The 24,776-nt window shown below is 61.9% G+C and overlaps 2 protein-coding genes across 4 annotated transcripts; both read right to left on the bottom strand.

Annotated features, from left to right (window-relative positions):
- Positions 1 to 628: 628 nt before the first annotated feature.
- LOC117649863 (COA8 family protein CG14806, mitochondrial) lies at positions 629 to 1,491 on the bottom strand. Its single transcript, XM_034393037.1, has 3 exons — positions 1,304 to 1,491; positions 974 to 1,222; positions 629 to 903 (listed from the first exon to the last, which is right to left on the bottom strand). Exons 1-3 carry the CDS (start codon positions 1,367 to 1,369, stop codon positions 688 to 690), a joined length of 531 nt encoding a protein of 176 aa, XP_034248928.1. The 5' UTR covers positions 1,370 to 1,491; the 3' UTR covers positions 629 to 687.
- Positions 1,492 to 1,631: 140 nt separating this feature from the next.
- LOC117649862 (trehalase-like) lies at positions 1,632 to 23,647 on the bottom strand. 3 transcript variants are annotated; one of them, XM_034393036.1, is made up of 10 exons: positions 23,313 to 23,647; positions 6,683 to 6,878; positions 6,265 to 6,558; positions 5,830 to 6,042; positions 5,673 to 5,749; positions 5,455 to 5,591; positions 5,033 to 5,343; positions 4,698 to 4,940; positions 4,500 to 4,614; positions 1,632 to 1,786 (listed from the first exon to the last, which is right to left on the bottom strand). In XM_034393036.1, the coding sequence occupies exons 1-10, from the start codon at positions 23,459 to 23,461 to the stop codon at positions 1,653 to 1,655; spliced, it is 1,869 nt and encodes a 622-aa protein (XP_034248927.1). In that variant the 5' UTR covers positions 23,462 to 23,647; the 3' UTR covers positions 1,632 to 1,652. The 3 variants fall into 3 exon arrangements, with proteins under 3 accessions (XP_034248927.1, XP_034248926.1, XP_034248925.1); XM_034393035.1 differs by lacking the exon at positions 23,313 to 23,647 and adding an exon at positions 18,678 to 18,874; XM_034393034.1 differs by lacking the exon at positions 23,313 to 23,647 and adding an exon at positions 9,238 to 9,434.
- Positions 23,648 to 24,776: the final 1,129 nt, after the last annotated feature.

The raw sequence follows: 24,776 nt of genomic DNA, 5'->3' as shown, positions 1-24,776 counted from the left end.
TCCAAGTATCACGGACAGGGTAAAGGCGTCGGTCGGAATTAAATGACACTGGTCAATCAATCAATCAATCACGCAACCCCTCTCTTTGCAACATGTAGAGCTCTTGTCGAGCCCAAATTCGAGTATGCTGCGCTGGAGCATTCTCTCGTGGCTCCTGACACTCTTTCAGTAGCCATTTCGGCCCATAACACTCTTTCTGGCGAAAAACTGGAAGTATTTGAGCATGCGTCAGAGCGGTAGACAAGCCTTCGTCCACAGCCTCTTCACCGCACCAGAGCTCAACTAGCGTCGCGGGGAAGGCCATTTTCGCACCAAATTAAGTGTTAAAGACCATAAGGCACCGGGCATCTGTTCCTTAGAACCATAGCAAGAGGTCAACCACTTTTGCCAAAATGCTTGCACCATTGAAATGCGTTTGGAGGACATGTTTTGAGGCCGCTCTGCCCTGGCCAAAACTTCGGGAGTGCATTGCCCCGGTGCCCCCTGGGTATTCCCCACGGCGTCTCCGTTGTTGCTATGGTTCAGACATACCCTGTTTCATTGGCCCCAGCCCTACAAATACGTAGTTTCAAGGTTGCATGACCATTCTTGAAATGCAGAAGGAAAAGTGTAAGGAAAACAATATGACTCAGATTTGGTATATTGGCTCTAATTATTACTTTGAGACCACAACGTTATAAAACACACTTATTTTGAAAATGTTAATTTTGATAATTGGACTTTAAAAGCCATGTACAACAGATTAAAATTTTTCCGATACCATTGGAAGTTGTAAGATACATGCAACCTCCAGTTTTTGTCTAGAAAATTCTTATAATATTCTGACATTTCTTCAGCGCTTAGACTTTTGTTATCTGAGTCTGTTGATGACTGCAACTTCTTGTGACGAAATTCATTGCTCTCCTGAAAAGGCATGAATGGTGTTAATCATGCATCTAGGGGCAGTTACCAAACAACCAGATATGTAGGATACCTTCAAGAAAGCAGAATTATGCCTGATCCAAAAATCTTCATTCCACTTCTGAACTTTGTCTCTTTCCAACCTAAACTCTCTTTCCAATTTTGATTCATTTCGCGGTATGGAGAACACAACAGGTCTCAAATTTGACAACTGATTTGGAGGTCCAATCATATCATTCTTGATTTCTGCGGGATTTGGTGGTTGATGTTTTGTTTCACTGGAGCTGGAGCTATAGAGTTTAGAAGAAAATTTAGTTGGAGCCTGAAACAAAAATATTACTTTCAGGTTACCTTCGTTTTCCTAAGATTCTGGTAGAAAATTTGAGCAACTGACAGGTCTCACCAAAAGAAAACACCGATTTTCATAACACTGAGACGGGGAGAACGGTCGAGGTAGAAAACGAGCCATTGTCAATAAAATTATGACCGGTTTAAAAAGAAAAGCTCAAACCTCTAACATTCACATGTCAAACTATTCCGTCGTTCGATCGTCGTGCGTCGTCTGCTCGCCCCCACCCCAGACTCAACTGTTTTACGACTGCGAATAACACGCTTCGCTCCTGGCGCCTTTCACTCCTCTCAGTTCAAATGTTGTCTAGTGGTAGCGGGGAGAGCAACTTTGTTCTGCCTTTTTGTAAGAGTTTGATGGCGGTGGTGAGAAATAAAGAGAGTCTGTAAAAAGCTTAGTTTATTCATTGAAAACTGTACAAAACGATCGTGGCGATGGAAGCAATGAGAGCAGAAGCCGTTGTTGAGCTCGCTCCCGAGGCTCGAGGGGTTGTAGCTTGGGTTGGAGACCCGGTCGGAGCATCGGTCGAGGGAATATCTGTCAACATGGGTATGAGGCGCGGTTAGCTTTTGAGTTTCCTGTCTGGTGGCGTTTGCTGATTGTAAACAGAAATAAAAGTCAAAATGTGTCACGTTCACGAAACGGCACGATACGTAAGTGACGTCGACGTCCCTGCTTGTGGCCACAGAGGAACGCTTAAGGGTCGGAAGTCAGCGTGTGGTCAGGCAGACTCGAGGCAAGGCGAGCACCAGACGCCCGTAGCCGCTCAAGTTCTCAAGTTCCAGCAAGCGCCTGGGAGGCAGGCCAGAAACCGCTCCCGCAGCGCACAGCTGAGAAGATGGTGGCCTACCTTGCGCCTACGGGCACTGCACCGCTTCTAGGGCCAATGTTTTGTTTGGAGCGGCCCGCGGCAACATCCGGTGAGTGGCTAGCCTCCGGACGAAGCTGGTCTCTGTCTCTGTCACTCTCTCCGCCCCGTGGTGGCAGCAGAGCCCTCCGAACCTCGCCGAATCCATGCGGCACGAAAAGGTAGGCCACCGTCCTCACTCCGCTGCCTTGCGCGACGGGCTGCTGGCCTACCTCCAAGGCGCTACGCCACAAGCACAGGCCGTCCTGCCGGCGAAAGACGCTCGCCTCATCTACACGCCGCACCACCAAGCTGACCCATGAGACGTTCTTGAACGCAACTTTGTGGCCACAGACATGGGGAAGTAAAGAAAGTGTAAAATTCTGTTACGAGAAAAAATAACTTTCGGGTACACCCCGTTTGGATCTTACCAAGACGTAGTGAGTGATAGATAGGCAGTATTAATGCGAAAGGTATCTTTTGATCACGAAAACAAGAAGCTTTATTTATACTGCACAGCAGATGCACATCTAGTTTGAAACAAACTTTTCCGCAAATACCGCAATTCCAAGAAGGCCCTTTGGAAAGCATCAAACACAAACACACTCATTTAAAAAAAATTCCCAAACACATACACACACTTACACATATGCAATCAAAACACAGAAATAGACAACACAGTGGCAATAAACACTTTACAATTTTTTTCATAAGAAATATGAGAAGATCCTAAAAATCAATACATCATAAATATACTTAATCATTTTAAATTAATAATCATAGTGTCTATAGTTTAAAGAAAAAATATATGCAGAGAGAAAACTATCTGTTACTGAAGGCAAGAATTCCTAGAGTGCTAAACACAAAGTTCAAATAAAATAACAAAGATTGTGGTGCCTCCATAACTCTAAAATCTAAAATCTTACATTGGCAGCAAACATCAAGTGCAAACAAAACACACAGAGACTAACATCTTACATCATTGTTGACTGTACACACAGAAAAAGTTGATCAAGTTTGTTCAAAGTAACATGCTTTCCCTCGTCTTTTCAAAACGGTTTCTTAATGAAATCTAATCTAGAAAAAAAGGTCACTCTAAAAAACATAATGACAATATCACATTATAAGAAAGTTACGTGGGGATGGGGGTACAGTGTTTCAGTTTGAACATTTGTTCTATGAGTTCATTGTCTTTGTTCAATATTCATACGTATTTTAAGGTCTAATAGGAAACGCACATAAATAGTAGATATCACTGGTTGCAAATATTGAAAACAGAACAAAGATTTGTTTAAAATTTGTTTCACATAATTATATTAACAACACATCATGCATATTTATTTCATCCTGCGGCAACTAACGCATGGTACACAATGTTGAAAAGTGTGAAATAAGTACGCAGGATCGGCGGGTCGGTTTATCACAGCCGTCTTGTCAAAATCTATACAAATATATTTAAATTAAAACATTCGCATCAGATAGGTGATAAAAATATTAAGCGCACGGTAAAGCCATGGTAAGTTATTAGTGAGACAGATTTTGGTTTCCAGTGCTAAAACATAAGCTCGATTCATTTCACGCTTTCAACCTTGCCACAGCGCTCGTCACTTTTCGAAAACAGCTAGTCGAGCCTTCAGGTGAGTTGGGACCAGCCCCACGCACTACACTGGCAAGAGAAGGCAAATCATTTCAGCTAAATTTGAACCTAATCAAAAACTCCAAAATTGAGTTTACTATTTTGTTCTAGAACGCAATGACAGTGAGATGTTGAGTCAGAAACAGGAGCAGTAGATGTTGCCACACGACATGAATGACGAGGCCGGAGCAAAGACTCGACGCGTCAAGAAGGTGGCTGAAATACCCCTCGAAAACAAAAGTAGAAAAACAACAACAAAACTTCCAAAATCACTGCAAACAACAACAACACAAAGCGCTTTGACACTGCACCGCGGATGGCTTGGAGACGGGGGACGGACTTCCACACGACTAGACAGAAAACGAAAGCCAGACCAGCTAGCTTCATCAAGCAGTCTGCAGCCAGTCTGCAGCAGGGGTGCGTGGCGTGGGGCGACGTGGCCATGGCCGTGGCGCAGAGAGCCTAGGGCGTCTAGGGAGTCTAGGGGGCTCAGCCCGAGCCCTGCGCGCCACCGTGCTCGCCGAGGCCCTGACCGAGGCCCTGACCGAGGCCCTGGCCCTGGTCGTGCTGCGTGGCCAGGGACGCGGGCTTGTCCTCGGCCAGGCCTCGGCCCAGCGACTGGCCGACGGCGCTCAGGGCCGCGAGCACGGGCGAGTTGGTCACTTTGTTGGAGAGGCCCTTGCGCACGCGGTCCACGGTGTTGGCCAGCGAGTTGGACACGTCCACGCCACTGCCCCCCGCCACGCCAGCCACGCCCCCGGAGCCACCTTTGCTGCTGTATTTGTCGAGTAGCTCGAAGACCAGGCCGTTGGTCCAGCCGAAGCCCGCCTGCACAGTGTACTCGCCGCCGCCGCCGAACCGGCCGATGTTCTCCGCGTCGTACTGCAACAGGAGGAAGAGGGCGAGGCCCCGTCAGCACGGCCCTCCACTGCCAGGACATGAAGCTAGCCAGACCGTCGCCTCACCTTCTCGAACATCATGGAGTTCTGCTCGAAGCCGATGTAGTTGGCGTGCAGCCACCGCCGGGCCAGCTCATCGGCCAGGTTCTGCGCGTCGGGCTGCCCCGTCTTGTCCAGGCCCTGCACGATGAAGGCCTGCAGCGGCGCCCAGCAGTTGGGGAAGTCCCACTGCTCGCCCGTGTTGGCCAGCGAGGACGGGGTGCCGCCGCGGTACGACAGCACGCCACTGTGCTCGATGTACTTGACGACCTGCGCGAAGAAGAAGGGGACAGTCAGGGCGCCGCTCAGATCGGGGTGTCCGCAGGCATGCCGCAGGCCGGGACGGCGTCTCGGCTGCCTACCTTCTCGGAGATGTGCTTGACGTCGTTCTGGTCGTAGCAGTCCGACCAGAGCGGCGCCAGGTTGGAGCCGTAGAAGTACTGGCGCTGCTTCTTGTTGAGCACGTCGTAGTCGTACCAGATGCCGTCCGCCTCGTTCCAGAGCACCGCCGTCACCGCCTCGCGCAGCTCGCTGGCGATCGTGTTGTAGGTCAGGGACTTGGTGCGCTGCCCCAGCAGCCTGGTGAACTCCTGCAGCGACCGGGCCGCGCCGTACAGGAAGGCGTTCAGGTCCGCGGGCACGATCTTGGTCGCCTTCAGGTCCCTCAGCTGGCCTGCAGCGCGGCAAGAGAAAACGGCTCGTAAAATTGCATTTCAACGAAAACACAATATTTTTGGTTGCCTCTACCAGCGATTGTACAATGTCGAAATATAAGCATGCTTACCGTTGTTTGTGCCCTGGTCGTCGATGAACCAGCGGCTGGAGAAGTCCCAGCCGGTGGCCGCGCCGGACTTGAGTTCCCAGTACATGCGCTGCTTGGCGTCCTCGGTCGGCAAGCCCTCCGTGGTCTCGAAGTCCTCCCTGCAGGCCGTCAAGAACACCATGAGCTTCAGTTCGGATATTGGATAGAATGGAAGAGTGGGTCGCTCCCAGTGCACTTACCGGTAGGATTCCGGCCGGGGGCCGTTCGACATGAAGATGTACCTGGCGAGCTTGTACGTCTTGCCGTTACTATCAACCTGCCAAAAACAGAGAAAAGTGAAAATCCGGCTCGAAACCATGAGCGAAACTTGGAACGCGGATCGAGACGTGAACTCACATCAACCATGGAGTTGTTCATCCAGAAGTTGAACTCCTGCTCGAGCGTGTCGAGGTTGTCCTTGACGAACTGCAGGTCCTGGGTCTTGTCGTAGTAGGCCTGGGCCATGGCGAGCAGCAGCGGGGGCTGGGAGCGCTCCTCGTAGTACACGCGGCTGCCGTTGGGCACGAAGCCGAGGTGCTTCACCAGGTGCAGCAGGTTCTCGATCACGCCCTGGAAACAGTTAAACGTCCACGGTGAAGATCCAAAATAGGGTGGAAAGGGTGGAAAAACAGCAACACTTTGCCACTGTACAGTACGTAGGCAAATCCCCCTTCTTCAGGCTTCACTGGCCTTTCCGGGCGGGCAGACTCGTTCCGAGAGTCGTTCTGTCTCTCTCGCACTCATGGGGAGTCCCGGAGGCAGGAGGGGCGTTACGCGTTACGGTGCACTCACCTTGGCAGTGTCGTACATGTCGCAGTGCAGCAGCCCCTGCACGATCCAGTACGAGTCCCAGTAGTACAGCTCCTTGAAGCGGCCGCCGGGGATGACGAAGCCGTGCGGCACGTAGATGAGCGAGTAGAGCTGCGGGTTGAGCTGCACGTCGGCCTTCATCTTGCGGCCCAGCGTCTTCCACAGCTTGTTGAGGCCGGCCGCCCAGTCGCGGAACTTGTCGTCCACGATGCGCTCCAGGATGGCGGGCTGCGCCGTCCAGTCGCTCGGCACCCACTCCTCGAGCTCGTCGCCGTCCTGCCGACCAGAACACCGCGGTGAAGTTGGGCGCGCGTTTGACATCCATTGAGGGGAGATAGTGGGACAGTACACTAAAAGCCAGTGCAGCCAAATTGCCTGTCGGTTATTTTCTCCAACTCACCTCGAATGTTTGGTTGACGAAGGCCTGCACTCGTTCGAAGGTCGGCTTGTCTCCCGTCTCGTCCATCATGGCGTTGAAGTGCTTGAGCGCGATCTCCGGCGACTCGCGCACCTTCATGTCCACGAAGGTCTTGGAGTCCGGGAAGATCTTGGCCGTCTGCACCACGTGCAGGAGCTTGCCCTTGCAGTAGATGTCGCTGCGGACACAACAAAGGACAGTCAGACTCCCGTTCAAAGAAGCTTCTGGGTTTTGGGGGTTCTGAGGAGCTGTACAGTACCGTGGACTACCCCAAGTCCCCCGCGTATCGGCTAGCACCAGCGCGGCCTACGGCTTGGCCTTCGGCGGGCCGCCCGACGCACAGTAGTACGTAGTACACCCCCTACGGCGGTCCGCAGCGTCGGGGCTTCGCGGCGTGCAGGAGCATCGCCGAGAGTCCTCGGGGCCGACGACGGCGACGTCGACGCCCCGCGAGGCCCACAATGTTTCCATCGGATTAATTCAGCGCAATTAGCAGTGGCGTGTCAAGCGACCCGCCGCGGCGTGCTTGACGGCGTGCTCGCGCCGTGGCCGCCAGGTGCCACAGCTATCGCCTGCAGCCGCTATCTGCCCAACTCACACCGCCCGCCGCGCGATCGGCGCAGTGTCTCTATCTCTGTTGCACTCCTGCGGAACGTCCGGGAACGCCCCGCGAGTGCGTGAGAGACAGAGCACCGTTCGGAAGTTCGGAATCAGCGTGCAGTCTGTCGGGTTGTGATCACGCGGCGGCTGCGCGCGGTGCGCGCCGCGCGACGGCTGGAGGGCGGATCGTGACAGATAAACCGTCCAAGTCGTCCCAGGCGACAGCCACACGAGTTCGAGTCTTTAAATAGAGACAACAAATGGAGAGGTTTGAATAGAGTGAGCAGAGTGCCCCTCGCGTCGATCAATTTCTTTCGTCATCCCCGTGTTGGCGAGGAAAAGAAGCAGACCAGACAGATGCAAATGCCGTGCTTGGCCGCGCTCACCAAGGTCGCCCCGCGCGTGCCTGCCATGGCCCGCCATGGCCTGCCACTGCCTGCTTGCCACGCCCGGAACGTGACGGGACGGGACGAGGGGCAGGGCGGCAGAGCGGCAGGGCTCCCAGGGCGAGACTCCGGCAGGGAGCGACGCCCTGACCCGGCCCGCCCGGTGACCACAAGCACACGCCACGAAGGGGTGGCGGTAACGGTGCGGCGTGGTGACAACCATGTTTGCCCGGCGCTATCGAAACGCACCCTGGGGGAACTCGAAGCCAAGCCCGGCCCCGGCAAATAATCGCATGATTCGATTCACCCACCCCGTCCACGTCGACCACGCGGCCGGCTGCCTGTCGTCGTTGCCGCCGAGGAGGCAACGGCCGCGCAGGAGACTCCGCCAACCAGCACGGCGTCGACGCGGTGCGGCGCGCGGCGCCAAACACGCGCTCCGCAGTTCCGCAGCCACAACAAGCACGCCGCGGCCGCGGCGGTCGTCGGTCCAGCGCCGCCACGCTCCACGTTGAATTGGGGCGACGGCCGCGGCCGCATTGGCCGCCAAGGGCGGTGTGTGTATGTGTGTGAGCGAGCGCGCGTGCGTGTGTGTGCGTGTGGCGACGAGTCCCGCTGGAGGACGCGGAGAAAGGGTTGCGCTATTTATAGGAGGCTGCGCTGCAGACTCGACGCTCGACCCCAATAAGTGCACGGTTGTGGCTGTGGGACTGCGGGACTTCCCCGGGCGGGGCTTCTCGACTCCCACGACCCCGGACCGCCCGGACTCCTCCGCGGAAGGAGGGTCGCGGTCAATGGTTCGGGAAAAGAACACGACAAATATTGGCGATGGGGGGAGTGGGGGGAGGGCGCTTCTAGGACGACACTCGGCGTCGCTCGGCGCCACGACGCCCCAGTTTCCGCGGAAGCCTCGCGCCGCGTCCTGGCACCACGCACAGCGCGCGGCGCAGTGCCCGTCCCTCTCGCACCCGTGCTGGACAAGGCATGGGTGCGAGAGAGGCAGAGCGAATCAGCCCGACGGCGCGTGTTGCTTCAGTGGCGAGGGGAAGCCTCGCGTCTCTGCCCGTCTGTCTGTGCGCGGCGTTGCGTGTTGCGTCATCCAGGCTGTCCGGACCACCAGGACCAGGCTGGGGTGGCGGGCGCCGCCGGGGTGGTGGAGACTGCCGCCTGCCTCCTGCCTCCGCAGCACGACGGCGCGACACGTGCAGCGGGAGCCAATGACCGCACGTACACACACACACACACACGCGCGCGCGCGCGCGCTCTCTCACACACGCGCCACGAAAATCTGGCCGGTTATGACAACCCCAGCCGATAAGGTAAAAGTTTGCCAAAGCGTGCCGCTCGCTCGCCGCGCATTCGCGAGCCCTCCGGCCAACTCGAAATGGAACAATGAAGCAAACCGCTCAGGGATTCCCGTCGCCCAAATCGGGGCCCATCCCGTCGGCAACCGGTTCCGGAATGGGATCGCTTTGGGGGAAGAACCGGAGCGTCCGTGCCTGCGCTGCCTGCGCTGCCTTTCCCGACACGGCGTCACGGCGAGACACACACCTTGCAATCAGCTTGGGCTTCTCCGCCTCCACGTCTGAGCACTGCGATCTCAGGGCGATGACGTCATCGAGGGAGGACAACATGTCGGCCACGGCCACGTTGTCCACCACGTTGTCCAAGGCCATCATGTCCAGCACGTCGACGGGCCAGCAGTGCGGCTCCGACACGAGCATGGTCGCCATGATGAGGGTCTTCTTGTTGCGCTGGCGGGAGTCGTGGGGCGCGGGGATCACCGTCCCGGGCCGACGTCGGCGACGCGGCGGGGGCGGCCGATGGGCACCAGCACGGCGAGGAGGACGGCGTGGAGGACGGCGGACGACCGCTGCTGCTGCTGCCGCGCTCTTCTTGTCCAACGAAGGCAGAGCGGCGGTCGGGGAGTGGTTGCTTCGTCCTGGGGAACACAAAGGTTGACGTCCTGTTGTGCCGACAAGCCCGCCCCGTCCCCGCCCGGTCGGAGCCTGGCACTAACCCAAGACCGCGACACCAAGAGGACGCACTGCAGGGCGTGCAGCGGCCGCACCGCGACTAGCTGACCTGCGCCTAACCCGCGCAGGACGCTGGGAACGCGGCGTTTATCGGTTCACACGGCCAAGTATTGTCACACCGAGATAGCCGACGGCATGCCGATGGCCGCGCACCAGAGCGGGCAGAAACTAGCCCACCTTGGCGTGCCCGGTGACCCTCCCTAGTCCCTTCCCTCTGCTCCGACCGGGTAGCGCTGGACGCGCTGGGGGCCTCTCACTCACCACGCCCTGCGGGGTCAGTGGAGGTCACTACTCGGCGGTGTCCTGGCACTGGCAGTCCTTGAAGTCCTTGCTGACGTCCGTCTGCAGCCGAGTCTCCTTGCGCACTGCGCTCCGTGCTCGCTCCGTGCCACAGTGCCTCGCCTGGCTTCGAACCCCGTACGGCCTGCCTGCCTGACTGACTGGCGTTCCTCCCACCCTCGATGACGTAGCGCCGGCCCGAGCCGGGCCCCGCCGAGCCGAGCCGGGCCGGGCTGGGCTGGGCTTAGCGCGGAGCGCAGCACCCCGCCCACCCCGCCGCGCCATGGTCCGCGTGCTGGACGGGACGACGGCACGGGACGCCGTCTGGACTGCCGCCGGTGCTGCCACCGCCGCACGGCGATCGCCGCAAGCTCCGCGGCGCCGTCTCGTCCACACCGGGGGGAGGAAGGGGTAGGGGTGTGTCCAGGGCCGTGCCGCCGTGCCGTGCCAGGCAGTCCGAGGCTCAGGTTCGGGCATAAATATCCTAGCGCCGGGTAGTTTTCTTCGTCACATTTTTCTTGCTCATCTTCGTTCTTCTTGTGTCCTTGACGAAAGGTGACCAGCAGGCCAGAAGATGGAGACGGGGGGACGGCGGCGAAGTACCTAGCAGCCAATACATGCGCCTGACGATAGGCGACACCCCGTCAGCGACAAGCCAAATCATTTACCTCGCCTGCGCTCGCCTGAGGTGCTGAGACTTGTCTAGCTCCACCAGCTCCACGCCGCCGGGAGCGCGCAGCAAGGCCGTCTGTGTTTTGGTTACCCTTGGACGCAGCACGGTGGGGCAGGACTCACGTGTGGTCCATTTCGAGGGCAAGGCCCGGCCAGGCCCCGCGAGCGGCGACGGAGCGGCAGGGATTCAACACCCTTGGCGCCGCTGGCCGCCGAGCCGCCCTGGCCGTTGCCAGGCGTTGCCGGGGTTGGGGGTAGGTCAGTGCTGGCGGCGCTGGCGGTACTTTGCCGCCGCGAGGCGTGGGGGAATATTCCGGCCGGACTAGGCTGTGCTGTGTGCCGCCACTGCACTGTACGCGGTGAATGCTCGTCGCACCTCGCGCCCGGCCGCTCATTCCAAACATCCCGGCGGAGAGCCCCATGAGTGCGAGGGAGACAGAGCGATACTGCTCAGCTCGCTCGACGTGCCGCAGATCAGCGGGTTCGCGAATGATGGAAAACGCCGCCAATTCGATCCGCGGATGGATCGCCAACCGCGGACCTGGACCGCGGGTCGGATCGGGACGGAACAACCCGGCCGGGAGAAACGGAGAAACCGGCAGACTGATTCCACTCCAGTCGCTCTGTCTCTCTCGCACCCGAACGGGGCGCCACATGCGCCGTGCGACAGCTTGCTGCCTGCTGTGCTACACAGGAGACAGGTCTCATCCAGAACATGAGGGGCTGCCGCGAGCACCGCGACGACGACGCAGCGCCTCGACAAGAAGGGGTACGGTTCCCCAGCAGTGACGTGGTGGCGCGGCGGGGCGGGGCGGGGCGGGGCGGGCGGGGCGGGGCGGGGCGGGGGGGCGGGAAAGTAATTGCAGGTGTTGTCACACAGGTAGACGTCGTCGCCGGCGCGGCGCGGCGCGCGGTCGGGAGGTGTGTCTCGCCGGCAGCCAATCGCGGCGCCGCTGTCTAGGTCGTCCCCCTCCGCCCCCGCCGTCCCCGTCCCCGTCCCCGCCGAGTGTGTACCAGTGTGCACGCCTTGCGTGGAGGCTGCCGGCCTGCCGGCGGTCGACGTGGCGCGGTCGCGGCCCGCGGCGCGGCGGGGCGGAGAGAGTACGTCACTACATGCACGGGGCTCGAACAGCCGAACGGCCTGGTGATTCTGCAGATTCGCAAAGGGAACACGCGAGCCTCTGCCCCTGCGCAAAAGGCAAAGTCACACCCGGGCCGCACCGCCACACCGCCACACCGCCGCAGCACGCGGCCGAAGTACGCCGGTCAAGTCCCTGCATCATAGATCGGTGCCCATTTACATGGGTCACCTTGAAAACCGTGCTGGAACTGTTTGCAAGGCGATTCGACGGCGACGTGCATCGGCACTTCCCTACACCCTACACGCAGTTGGGCTTTCGGCTGTGGCCCACAGTGGACCAAGAGCGGGGGAGGCAGGCGGCCAAAACTCTTGACGCGTTTTGAGCTCCAGAGTCCTGTTCAGCGCCTCTGGGGCTCAAAACGCGTCTAGAGTTTTGGCCGCCGCCACCGGTCTTCTGGCCCACTGTGCGGCCAGGCCGGCGGGCTTACAACGCCGTTGCACAACGCCCGAGGCGATTCCGAGCGGCACTTCCGACGACCTGTCTCGCACTCACGTGGCGCGGTGCGCGGTGCGTTCCGTGCAGGTGCGAGAGAGACAGACAGCGCCACCACGCGCCGTGCGGAATCAGTCTTGTGCGCAATCCGCGCTATCCGCATTTGCACTGGCGTTATCGCGCTGCGCGTGCCGCGTGCCGCGGCGCCCTTCGCCGTGCCGTCGGCGTCATTCCGCTGGGCCGCTTTTGGCGGGAAAACGCTCGAATGGCCGCAGAACCGCTGCGCCGCCCTTCGCAAGTCCCTCGGGGCAGTTTCTAGTTTTTACTCAGCGTTGTCCTGGAAGCCCCAGACGTGCACGTGTTCCTTGGCGCCGGACACGTGAGTCAGAGGGACCACACGTGACCTCCCCGTCAGGGCTCCGATAAGGGTCCCGGAGACCCTCCTTGTAGGGCGCCAGGTAGTGCAGGTAGACGGAGGGCGACCCGCAGCCGCAACGCGGGGTGCGGTGTGTGCTCACTGCAGACTGATTCCGAGAGTCGTCGTTTTCGTCGCTCTGTCGCTCTCGCACTCACGGGGCGTCTCCCATAGGTGTGAGAGAGACAGCGATAAAAGCGACTCTGCTGCTCCACATGAGACGCCCGTCCGCTGTCTGACTCCTCGGCGCCGCCCTGTTGCGTCATGCTCGCCTTCCTCGGCTTTGGAAAGGTATTCGCGGTTTTGAGGACGCCAAAAAGTGCCAAATCTGGGCGTCAAGCGTCTGCGCAGTCGAGCCGGTCTAGGGGGCTCGGCCCGTTCGTCTGGGAACTAGGACAAAGGGACCCATGCAGCGCGCGACACAGCGCGACCGTCCCAGTGGGCCAGACTCGGCCATTTGCGTACATTTGGGAGTCATAGCCACACCGCCACGCGGCAGTGCGGCGGTGCGCTCTCGCGTCAGCCAGTCAATGCGAGTCGGGGACTTGAACGCTGGAAACGCAGGGCAAAGAGTAAAATCCAGAGACAGGAGAAGAAAAACCCAGGACGCGTGGAGTAAAAAGCAATTGACTGGCAGCAAGGAGAGGAGGTCTATATTTACTTAATACCCCGGGGCGGTAGGCAGTCGGCGGTAGAAAAAGAATACTCGGAAAATAGCCTGCCGGTGGCCGGTGGCTGTTACTGGAGTACCTTTTACCTTCGCGCTGCACGGGCTGCACGGCGGCAAGGACAGCCGGTCTGGCCACAGCGCCACGGAGCAGCGCCACAGCGCGGTCAACTTCGGCCCCATCGCGGCCAAGCTACGCCACCGTGGGCCGTGGCACGCGCAGATTTGCAAGTTTTTAACTGAACCGCCCTCGGCCTCGGTCTAAGCCAGCTGCAGCAGCTGGACATCCATTACCCAGCTGTCGAGCGGCCCGCGTTTCAACACGCCTTCGCTCTTTGCTTCGCTTCGCTCCGAATCGATTCCGAGACATCAATCCGACGGCCGCCGCCGGAGGCAGCTTCTTTTTCGATCGTCTTTGTGTGTCTCTCCATGTCCCACTCCACCGATTGGAAGCGAACGGCCTAAACTTGACAACGCTCGCTTCTTCACACCGTCCGTCTGGCGTCGGTTAACCCGTTCCTCGACGCGCTGCAGTCCGACAGCAGGCCGTCTGCCGCCCGGCGTCGCGCCCCGGCCGCCCGCGCCGCACTCGCGCGCGAAGTGTTGCCAACCCACCGGGCGCGGTGCCGCGGTGTGGCGGCGCTGCGACCGACGAGGTTGGCTGCCTGTCGTCCGGGCGGACCGCGGCGTACACCGCCACGACGCAACACTGCAAGCTCATGCATTTGTACAGGACGTGTGCGACAAGAGCCAGTTAAGATTGCGGCGCCCGTTCGCCCGTTTTCCGTTCGCTGTTTTCCGGGACGCGAGGGCGGTGCGCGGTGCGTGATATTCTAATGGCAAAGTGTTTTCAAAACACGCGGCGGCCTTGCCTCGATAACCTACTTCGCGGTACAGTACTTATCGCGCCCTTTCAGGACAGCGACATATTCCTCATGCCAGGGAATCCCGCTGTCTCTCTCGCACTCGCGGGGCGCGCGGGGCGTCGCCTCGGCCCTCGTCGGGGTGCGAGAGAGACAGAGCGACGACGCGCCGTCGGGAGTCCGCCTGCAGCGCGCCGGCCCGCAGTCCCGTCGAGCGCGGCTGTGCGGCGGGGTGCCTACTCGCCGGGCGGCCCATTACCATTACCATTACGGGCTAGACCACAACTGATCGGCGACGCCGACGCCGACGGCGGTGCGGAGAGCGACTCTCTTATTTTTCCAGCGCCCGCCGCATGGGCCTCGCCGGGCCCTGCCCTTGCCGTGCTGCCTAAATAGCACGGACCACCGCGCCAAGCGAGCACTTTGGCTGCGCGGCCGGCGTGGCGGTGGAGTGGCGGCCCACCCGCTCACCGCCAACGAGGAAACAGAAACAGAGGAAAGGCCTTCCGCGCATCGCGTCAAAATCACTCCGGATTGGGCAAAAGTTCCCCCGAAAGACAAGCACAAGCCTCCAGGTTCATTTCGAACTCGTCCAACAATGTCCGAGTTTACCGCGCTGGCGGCTAGACGGCGTCTGCCTGTCTGCCTGCCTGCATGACCAGCGCGAGCGTGGGCCGGGCGGCCAGGCGGCAAGGCGGCAAGGCGGCAGGGAGCCGCCGAGCCGAGTCCTGAGTCACTGGCCGCCGCGGTCGCCGCCAATTGCCCCTCGCGTGGCGCCGCGCCGCCGCGGCCCTTCCGACTCGACGCTCCGTCTTCGCTCATTCGCAAAAGTCTCTTTAAGGCGCCCAGCAGCGAGACGGCTATTTTGGCCCGGCCTAACCCAACCTAACCTAACCTAACCCAACCTAACCTAACCCAACCCAACCTAACCTAACCTAACCCAACCTAACCTAACCTTACCTAACCTAACCTAACCAAACCTAACCTGGTGCCCAAGGCTGGCCGCGATGTGTTCTTCGCGGGCCAGCCGCCTCTCCGACGCGATCCTGCGTGAGGGCGTACGCCGCGTGGCGCCGCGTGGCGCACCATGACGAGCGAGAAGAGGAGTAAAACGAGGCGAGGCACTTAGAACAAGGAAAGAGGCGCGTATTGCTGCGCGGGCCGACTCCGAACGGTGCTCTCTCTCCCACTCTCTCCCTCGCGCACCCAGACGGGCGGGCGCCCCGCGAGAGCGAGACAGAGAGAGACCGTCCGGTCGGACGCAGCCTCCTGTTGCTGCGTTGCTGCGCCGCTGCGCCGGTGCGCGACCGTCATTGCATCTCGACACGTGACCGCTCGGCGCTCGGCCCTCGCGGATAGCTCTGTCTCTCTCGCACTCAAGGGGCGTCTGTAAGGGGTGCGAGAGAGACAGAGTGTCATCCTTTGGAATCGCTTGACAGGCACGACAGACGCCGCTAGTGAAGTTTGCGAGGCGTCATGTTGTTGCCACTAGCGAAAATAGAGAAGAATGCATGCACAAGGTTCTGAAATCGAAACCAGCAGAGTATGAGAAACATCGCAGTCTTAGCGCTAGCGGCAGGCCGGAACAGGGGTGCCAGCACAGCCGGTCGCCAGTGCCCAGCAGCAGGCTGAGTCCGAACAACGCGGTTCGTCGCTCTGTCTCTCTCGCACTCGTGCGGCGTCCGTTGGGGCAGGCCGACGAAAAGCACTGCTCGGATTCAGCCGCTGGACCGAGCGCCCCGCCATTCCTTTGTCTGCGGCCGGCCAGGCCGACCAGGCACTCCACTGCAGATGCAGACTCTGCAGGCGAGCTCAAGAACCACCTCGCCAAGCCCCGAGCTAATGAGCATTCTCATGGCGCGCCTGCCGCCGCCTGCCGCCTCAATGCCACTCGCCACGGCGGAATGACAGAATGACAGAATGACACGGACGGCGCGGGGCGGCGCGGGGCGGCGTCACCACAAGGAAGGGTCAGTGCGGAGCGGCGCCGCGCGGCAGGGACAGTCGGCACCGTAAGTGCGAAAAAGAAAACCTCGGCGCGTTTTGGCTCGCGGATTGGACGCGGATTGGACTCGCGGGCGGGAAGTCGCACCGACACCGAGTGTCATTTCTTATTTCGGTTTCCGTGGCTCCGTGACGTGAGAGAAAGGGAGACGCGACGGCGCGACGGCGCGCGATGGCTCGCCACGCGACGCCGTGCTTAAGTGACACGTCACCGCGAGGGCAAGGCGTCGCTCACTCAAGCGGGCGCCGCGTCGCGTGGGGCGTGGGCGTCGAGTACGTCGTGGAGCCTCGCGAGCAGCGAGGGCGACCCGGGTCGCGTCGCGTCGCCTCGGCGTCGTCGGAAGCAGCGGTCCGGAAAGGGAAGTCCGACTGGACGCCGCGACGCCGCGACGCCGCGACGCCGCGACGCCGCGACGCCGCGCTCCAGCGGACGCTCCAGTCACTCCGGGCCTCCAGCCTCCAGCCTGCAGGCGAGCCTCCAGGCCGACCCCGCGGGGCCGCGGACGGGCAAGCTCTGTCAAGGTCCCATTAAGTGCAGCCATTTGCCCGGCCCGGCCCGGCCCGGCCCGGCGGCCAAGTGGCCCGGACCACGGCGGAGTGAAGCGCCACAGAACGGGAGCATCGGTCGCCTGCAGACTGATTCCGGGAGTCGTTTTCGTCGCTCAGTCTCTCTCGCACTCATGGGGCGTCCCGTATGGGCGCGACAGAGACAGAGCGGCGAAAACGACTCTCGGACTGGACTGGAGTGGCGAGCGCCTCCAGGACTCCAGGAAGACACTTCGCCGAGTGGCGAGGCGGGCGAGGCGCGCCTTGGCTGGAGGACTCGGCGCTGGGCTTGCAGACTGATTCTGTGCAGTGTGACAGAGACAGAGAGCGGATTGGAATCGCTCTGCAGGGCGTTCGATACGGCTGGATTGAGTGCTGGAGGCTGTCGCTCGCTGCCGCTGGAGGCCCTCTTTCACGTAGGATGCATTACGCACGTCTGGGAATCCCACACGTCACTCCAGTCCACTTGACGCGAGTCCACTGACTTGCCTCCAGCCGGCCGCCAGAGCCCCAGGCAGCCCCAGGCAGCCCCAGGCAGCCCCAGGGCTCTGGACATGTGCAACCTGTTGGGCGGGGCGGCGGGGCCGCCGCGGTTGAGGCGGGTCAGACCGAGCGGGCAGCGCAAACCGGAACACAAACAGAGGCATGCCGCCTGTCCCGCCTGTCCACCTCCCTCAACGGGAGCAGTCCCTGGGGATTCCCTACACCGCGAAGAACAAGAATCGGTCCTGCGAGGAATGGTTAGGGCCGGCCGTCGGTGGCATTGCGTTGCACGGCCAGCCTTTCCCCGTGCTCGGCCCAACCCTTTCCTGCGGAGCGGCCTAGCCTCAACCTTCTTCTGGCGGGCCGCGGTGCGTGCGCACGCCTTGATGAATGCCGTCATCGCGGTGGGCTCGGTGACGTCGAGGAGCCGGTGCAGCGCGCAGCCAGGACAGGCCGCCAGTGGGTGAAGGAAAGTCAGTGACAGCGCCAGGCTGCGCCAGGCTGCGCCAGGTCTGCAGCGCGACCGGCGTCTGACGTCACGGGACGGGCCGGCCCTGTGCCTGCGGCACACCAGGTCGCCTGGCCGGCCGGGCCGCGTACGCGCGCAACGCACCACGCGGCCGCAGCGCCGCAGCGCAGGACGAGTTGAGTCGCCGACGTCACGGCGAGGGCCTCGGTGACGCCGGTGACGTACTCGCGCAAGGCGCAAAGCAGAGCGCTTGCCCGAGGAGGGCAAGCAAGGCAGGAAGCGGCCCTCGTCGTCCTTGCCGGTCCGCCGGGCCGCGGGCTTTGATGGTGGCGGCGTGGCGCGCCAGGCCGCGGACCGCGGGAATCATCAGCACCGCCGTCAACGCGCAGCACGCGCAGCACGAGCAGCGGAGCAACAAAGGAAACGAATAAACGAATAACAAACCGGCCGGTATTCGAACCGCAACCCGTAATCAATGGCCATAAAGCCAGAGGACTAGAGGACTAGAGGACCCGCTGCCAAGGCATCCCGCGGTAAGGCGGAGGCGCGCATCAAAACATCCCGACTTCGACAAGGCCTGGCGCAGCCTGCCGGAGGTCAGCTTCTGACCCTGTGCTCTAGATAACGACCTAGCGACGACCGTGAACGAAAACGCAGACAGCGCACTGCTAAAACGTTCTGCGGCCAAATCGACCGGGTTCTTGGCAGAGCGTGCAGTCGCTCCGTGCGGTAAGAAAGACAACGGGCCGACGGGCCCTCCAGACGCATTGAGGGGGGGGGGGCTGATTTCCGGCGGCAGGCCTCGATGCCTCAATGCTACCGGCCGGGCCGACCGGACGCACGCATGCCGCGGTGAGAGTGGGCTCCCCGCCCTCTAGGCCCCCATCAAGCCCGTCCCCCGCACTACGAACTACGACGTCCACGACGTCCACGACGTCCACGACGTCCACGACGTCCACGACGTCCACCAGGACGACGGTTACCTGGAACAAGCCGGCTTGACGTGGCTCCAGTGGGTGAACCGCTGCGGCCGGGAGGCCTGCTGCGCCTGCAGCAGTACTTGCGAGCCCTGCACCAGCGACTGCGGCGACAGCGGCTCGGACGTGAGCGCGCTGCGGGCCACGAGGTACTCGAGCACGAACAGCACCCACTTGAAGGCGTCCATCGCGACACTGATGCACTGGATGCACTACTGCTTGGAGGCGCGCGCGCGCGGTCTGCTCGTCGCGGAGGCCCGGGGTGCACAAGGATGGCGTTGACGTGGTCGTCAGCCCCGTGCTGCACGCGGTGCTGCACGCGGTGCTGCACGCGGTGCGGCTGTCGTACGCTGTCGTCGCGCTCGGCCTCGGCTTCGGCTTCGCCCCGCTTCGCCCCACCGTCCGTGTTCGGTCCACCGCGATCTCCGGCGCTCTGGCGGACTCAGACTCCCCGGGGCCGGCGCAGTCATAACCCGACGCCGTCCTCCGGGTGGGTGGGGCGCGGAGGCGCGGCGCGGGCTGCGGGCTCCGGTGGCGGGGGTCTTGGGACTTGGCGGGCTCCTCCGGCAGGTCTACCTCCCCGCCGGGCTGGGCTCCTGGCGCCTTTCCACTCTCACTGCAGGACCGCTGCTGTTCGCGAGGCAGCAAATCTTGCGGTGGCGGTCAAAAGCGGTCAAAGACACCGGCTGGGTGCAGCCGGAGAGGCGCGCCGGCAGACGGCTACGTCACGACGGCGATGTGGACATCGCGGAGCCGGGCCGCCAGCCGCCACTGGAAGGCCCTGGGCGGGACCCTGGAGTCTGGGGGCCGGACCAGCCGGGCGTCATAACAAACCGATCTGAACTAGGTCCTGGGGACATCGTGTTGATGGGCGGTGAGGACCTCACCCATGGGCTGGCCCATGCGGTCAACACCACAACACGAACCGAACCCGAGTGGAGCCTTGCCGCCATGCCACGACGTTCGGGTGCGCCCCGCTGAAGTGCTGCGTGGTGTTGGCTGCGGTGGCCGCTATCTCTGCTTTCGTTCCGACTACGAGCGTTGCGCAGCAGGCCTTATTCGCAGATAATGGGGCGAAATACTGCCAATAAGGGGAGTCGGTGGACCGGGCAGCAAAAGTGCTACAGAGTGGCGAGATGCGCTTATCTACGACCGCCATGAATCGGAACGACCCGCCGTCTGGACGCCGTCGCGGTGCGGAAAGGAAGAGCAGGGAAGTACCCCCACCGCCCGGCGGGAAGCACGACGGCGACCTCCTCCTCGCCGTGCACCGCGTTAATCCGCGGCCTCGCGACGTGCTTGTTGAGGCCCTGCGTAATCAGCCCGCCAGCCGCCAATCGAAGCCCTGCTATCGCGTGCAGCTGGATTTGCCGAAGACTCGGGGCGGGGCTTGGACGCGACGCTCAGGTTGGCGTCGTCGCCGTGCTCGCGGCGCGCCGCCAACGACTCCCTTTATCCACGCGCCGTGCGGCCGAGTGGCGGAAGTCCGTTTTTAGCCGCTCTCGCTCGCTCTCGCTCGGAGCGTGACGTTCCGGCGTCCGCCCCAATCACCGCGCATCTCTCTCACTCTCGTTAGGCCAGGCGGGTGCGACGAGGAAGCCACCCGTGCCGACGACGTGGCAAAACGAGATCGACGGGGAGGTCCGCGATCCGCGTCGTCGCCACGGAGCCCCCGGCGGGTAGGCAAGGCCGCGGCGATGGCAACGTCGGCAACGCGCGCGCTGCCTACCTCGCACGGCGCTCGCAAGCCGCCAGCCGCCAGCCGGCTTGGCCGCGCGCCGACGCGCATCGGCAGACTGATTCTGAGAGTCGTTTCCGTCGCTCTGTCTCTCTCGCACTCATGGGACGTCCCGTATAGGTGCGAGAGAGACAGAGCGATACGAGAACGACTCTCGGCATCAGTCCTCTGCGCAGCGCGAGCGCAGCGTGTCGGGGCCTCGGGACGTCGGGGACGTTCAAGCAGAGCGCGAAGCGCGAATGTGGCTCAAGTGATTGTTGAGGTGAACCCCGTTGACGCACGGACTCAGCATCCCCCGGCGGACCTTGGTGCGGAAATAGACACGCACCGGATGCGTCCGAGGCTCAGCCCGAGGCTCGGCGCTCGGCCCGAGGAGAGCCAAATCAAACGCATCTGGTTCAGACTGGACACGCAGGGCGCAGCCACAACGCATCCAGTGGACGCCATCGACGCACTCCGCCCCACTTAGACGCGCCGACGCGCGGCCAGCAGCGATGCCGAACAGTGCTCGGTCGCTCGGTCTCTCTCGCACACCTACGGAACGACCGGTGAGTGCGAGAGGGACAGAGCGACAGCGCACCGTTCTGCATTGCGAGCCTGTTTTTGCGGTGTACCTATCTAAACTTAGCGGCCGTTGGACACCTTCGGGTACCTTCGGCTCCCCAAGGACTTCCCTGCGCCTCCTCGTCCAACGAGCGCCCGGGTTGGCAGAAGAGAAGCCTGCCGGAATGTCCGCTGAAAGGCGCTGAGGTCCCCGTCTAGCTCCTGCTCGAGGCTATGAATATGGAAAGGGCCCGCGAGGCGCGCGCGCCACGCCTCGACTGGCTGGGGCGACAGATCGGCCGAGATGAAGAGAATTTGTACGGGTGCAGGCATAAGGCAGCATGCCGAACCCGGGCAGGGCAGTCCTGAGTCACTGGATCCCACAGGCTTGCCTTGGCGCAGGCTCGCGCAGTGGAGAGGACAAGTAAACCGAAGTAAACCCGCGGATGATCCGCGTCTATTATTGGCAAGATAAGCCGTTCGACTCGTAGCCACTCCCCTGCAGGCCGCCTTAGTCAGGCCGGAAGGACACGACGACACCAGAAAAACACTCCCTTTATCTTCGGCTGGATTACCCTTCGGTAGGCGCGCTGCCCGACGCGGTGCCCGAGGTCCTGTCACTTCGGCGGCGTCAGCCTCATCACGTTATGCAACACTTGACTGGCGCTCGGATATTGATTCAATCACTCGGGTTTGATTATTTTTTGTGGGTGGGGTGGTTCGACTGCGCGTGGGGCGGCTCACTGAGACGGAGACAATGCTGCCCCGGATCCACACGGCGCCGCACCGCGCTGATGGTGATGATGCAGTCCATTATATTCAGCAAGGGCCGCGCGGCAAGGCGGCACGGCGGCACGGCCGTGTGCCGTGTGACTCACGGGGCGGGCATCCTGGCGACGGATGTGCCCCGCCGTGCCCGCCGTGGCGCAGGGCACCCACACGCACCGGCGCCCACGCGCACGCACACACGTCGCCACGAAAAAAACACGTCAAAATATTATAGTGTGTCCGCCGGCGGGTATTTTGTCTGCGGCACGGGCCGCCCTCCGCCTTTGTACGGGGCCACTGTTTGACGCGCCAAAGTCAAGGAGTCGCGGTCCAAGACGTCCACGACGAGGCGGCGCGGAGCGCGGAGCAGCGGAACAGTGATACAATACGACGCCAACTATCGGCATTGTGCCCGAAACACGGACGGGGCGACGCCTGTCGAGCCTGTCGCCGTCACGCCCCGACGCGGACTCGGACACGTGCCCCGCCACACGTGCACGCCGACACGTGCGGAAGCGGCGGCGACAAGCACCCCGCCAAGCACCCCGCCAAGCACCCCGCCAATGGTCGCACGGTTCACGGCTTCACGGCGCTCTCTTTGAGCCTTAGACTTCCTGGAAACGAACTCTATGGGCGAATACAACATATGGGAATATCTTCGGACTTCCCTTCTCGAGAGGAATCCATTGGTACCTTCACAGGGTTGATCGAATCCAGTGGAATGACTTTGGAGCTCCCAGCCGGGTTGTTTTGATCCGCGGATCCTCGCCGGCGCACCACATTATACTGATGCAACACAGGAGCCGGCCGCAGAGGCGGCTGGCGTACCAGGTCCACGCCACACGTGGCTCGCCGCCGTGCCGCCCTTCGACAGACAGGTGTCCCCCGAATTCGTACAGTCGCGCAAAAAGGCCGAAAAGCCAAAAGGCATGCAGATTCGGGCACGACACGCCCGCCGTCATCGCGGGCGCCTTATCTATCGCCTCGCCGCGGCCGGCTTGACTTGACTCGGGACTCATCTAATCCGACAACACGCGCCGAGAGGCCCGAGCAGCTCGAGCAGCCCGGGGCGCCGGCGAGCGAATGCGGCAAAACAACACCATAAACCGATCCGGCACGGCAGGGCGGCGCGGTTCACCGAATTTCGGGACATTTTTGGACGCTATCGAGGCGCGCTTTCAAGTTCAAAAATTTGCGTCCCCTGGAATGCGCGGCGGTTACTACACTAGTGGATAGCGGATGCGGTCACCGGCCTGTCGGACCGGTGTGAGGTATGGCAGTTACTTTCACGTTCACGGCCCGCGTGGCCGCATCCAATCCACCCCCACCTATCCGCACCCACCCGCACCCCCACCGCGAGGCGCGAAGAACCCCCGGGCGGCCCGCTGGGGCCCGCTGGGGCCCGCTGCCCGATACCGGGTATCAGGCCGGTCCGGTGGCGTAGCACCTCTTCACTTTCCCCCGCCTATTCCAGGCCAGTCCACTGGACGGTCCACTGGACGGTCTTCCGGACCGTGACCCAGACCCAGTAGAGACTGGTGGTTCGGGGTGGCTGCCGCCACTGCCGCCACCTCCGCGGCTGGTGCACTGACCTGTCACAAGACGGCGGCACCGAGTCGGGCGACACGTCGGAGGTCTCGATGGCGGTGGCCAGGCTGGCGAGCAGCAGCGGCTGCAGCAGCGCCAGGAGCACGCAGGTCTGCATCGTGGAGGAGGCCCTCGCCGTCCTGGCGGTCTTCATGGCGGTGCTGGGGGGATGCTGGGATGCTGCCGGAGTCCTCGGGTCCGCGACGTTGCGCGCCTCGACGAACACCGTGAACCGCGTGTCTGGGCGCCGCGGCGTTCCGCGATCAGAGAGCTGCTCGCCGACGTGCCCCGCCACCTCGCCGTCAAGCCAAGTCGACGCGCGCTGCTGCCGCGACACTCTTGGACTGGACGCGGGACGCACAGGGCGATGGAGTAGTATAGGCCGTGGCGGGCCGCGCGGCGGGGCGTGGCGGGGCGCGGTGCGGCGAGGCGGGGCGAGGCGGGGCGCGGCGGGGCGGGGCGTGGCGGGCTCTACAAGACCGTGCGGGCTTAGCGCACCGCCTCACCCGGCCGGCGGTTCCTCCTCACGGCGGCCTCCGACCCCGCGCCCAGACACTGACCCGCCCTGCCGGGCCACGCCAAGGGCCCTGACACCCGCCAGGCTCCAGAGCGGCCCTTCCGGGCCTGCCAGCCCTGCAGGCCCTGCTGGTGGACGACGCGGAAGTGGCGGAGGCATAGATCGCGGGGCGAACTACGTCGCAGTCCTCGTCGTAGCCACACAAGACTTGCCGACCTGCCAGGGTGACCTGCCGACCAGCCGTCAAGAGTCGGAAACTTCAAATTCGGGAATAAGTACGTAACTTTCTTGCGAATTCCAGTGAATAAATTTTCGACAATTTCGCATGATTTGAAAACGACGAACATTGCCGAATGCCAAGCGCTGCCAGCGAGTCGCCCTCCGCGCTGCACAGCACTCCGGTGATGATAAAACGCGCGGGGCCGCAGTAATTATAATTATTCTGTTTATCTCTGTGGCCTCTGCAGGCCGATGCCGATTCCGAGCAGTGCCTTTCTTCGTGGCCCTGTCTCTCTTGCACTCGTGGGGCGTCACGCCAGTCACGCGAGGGTGCGAGAGAGACGGCGCGAAGAAAAGCGCGACCGCCACGTCGCGATTGTGAGGCCGATCCGCCGCTTTTCCTCTGAAAAGCAGGCGCGGTTCATCAATGAGCGGAAAGTGTGTCGAACGCCGCTACACTGCAGTGCAGTAGGGCGAGCGCATCGCCAAGGGCAGGGGAGCGGCCGTCGCGGCGCCGCGGCACTGCCAAGCCCTGCGCGCTGAATGCGGCTGAATCACGCTGGCCGTGGCCACTCCACACCGCCACACTGGCAGATTAGGGCAGCGGATGCCAAGGATGACGGAGACAATCACAACAGAGTCCTCGAAGAATTGGGGAGCGCCACTGTGACACCGACACTCGCGCGTCCCGGACGGGTTTGCCCGGCCCTGTGAGTCCGCCCCGCCCCGCCCC

The sequence above is a fragment of the Thrips palmi genome, unplaced genomic scaffold, assembly GCF_012932325.1.
Source record: "Thrips palmi isolate BJ-2018 unplaced genomic scaffold, TpBJ-2018v1 HiC_scaffold_4, whole genome shotgun sequence".
NCBI lineage: Eukaryota > Metazoa > Arthropoda > Insecta > Thysanoptera > Thripidae > Thrips > Thrips palmi.
The sequence above is the reverse complement of the archived record's forward strand: the minus strand, read 5'-3'. Positions and strand labels throughout refer to the sequence as shown.

What these genes read in the sequence shown, in the direction of transcription:
- LOC117649863 (XM_034393037.1), bottom strand. Translation starts at nt 1,369, where the DNA reads ATGGCTCGTTTTCTACCTCGACCGTTCTCCCCGTCTCAGTGTTATGAA. An exon ending in AAAATCGGTGTTTTCTTTTG is followed by an intron (nt 1,223 to 1,303) that starts GTGAGACCTGTC and finishes TTTTTGTTTCAG; the next exon opens with GCTCCAACTAAATTTTCTTC. An exon ending in ATAATTCTGCTTTCTTGAAG is followed by an intron (nt 904 to 973) that starts GTATCCTACATA and finishes ATGCCTTTTCAG; the next exon opens with GAGAGCAATGAATTTCGTCA.
- LOC117649862 (XM_034393035.1), bottom strand. Translation starts at nt 18,859, where the DNA reads ATGGACGCCTTCAAGTGGGTGCTGTTCGTGCTCGAGTACCTCGTGGCC. An exon ending in GTCAAGCCGGCTTGTTCCAG is followed by an intron (nt 6,879 to 18,677) that starts GTAACCGTCGTC and finishes TTGTGTCCGCAG; the next exon opens with CGACATCTACTGCAAGGGCA. An exon ending in CGACAAATACAGCAGCAAAG is followed by an intron (nt 1,787 to 4,499) that starts GTGGCTCCGGGG and finishes CCATGTTGACAG; the next exon opens with ATATTCCCTCGACCGATGCT.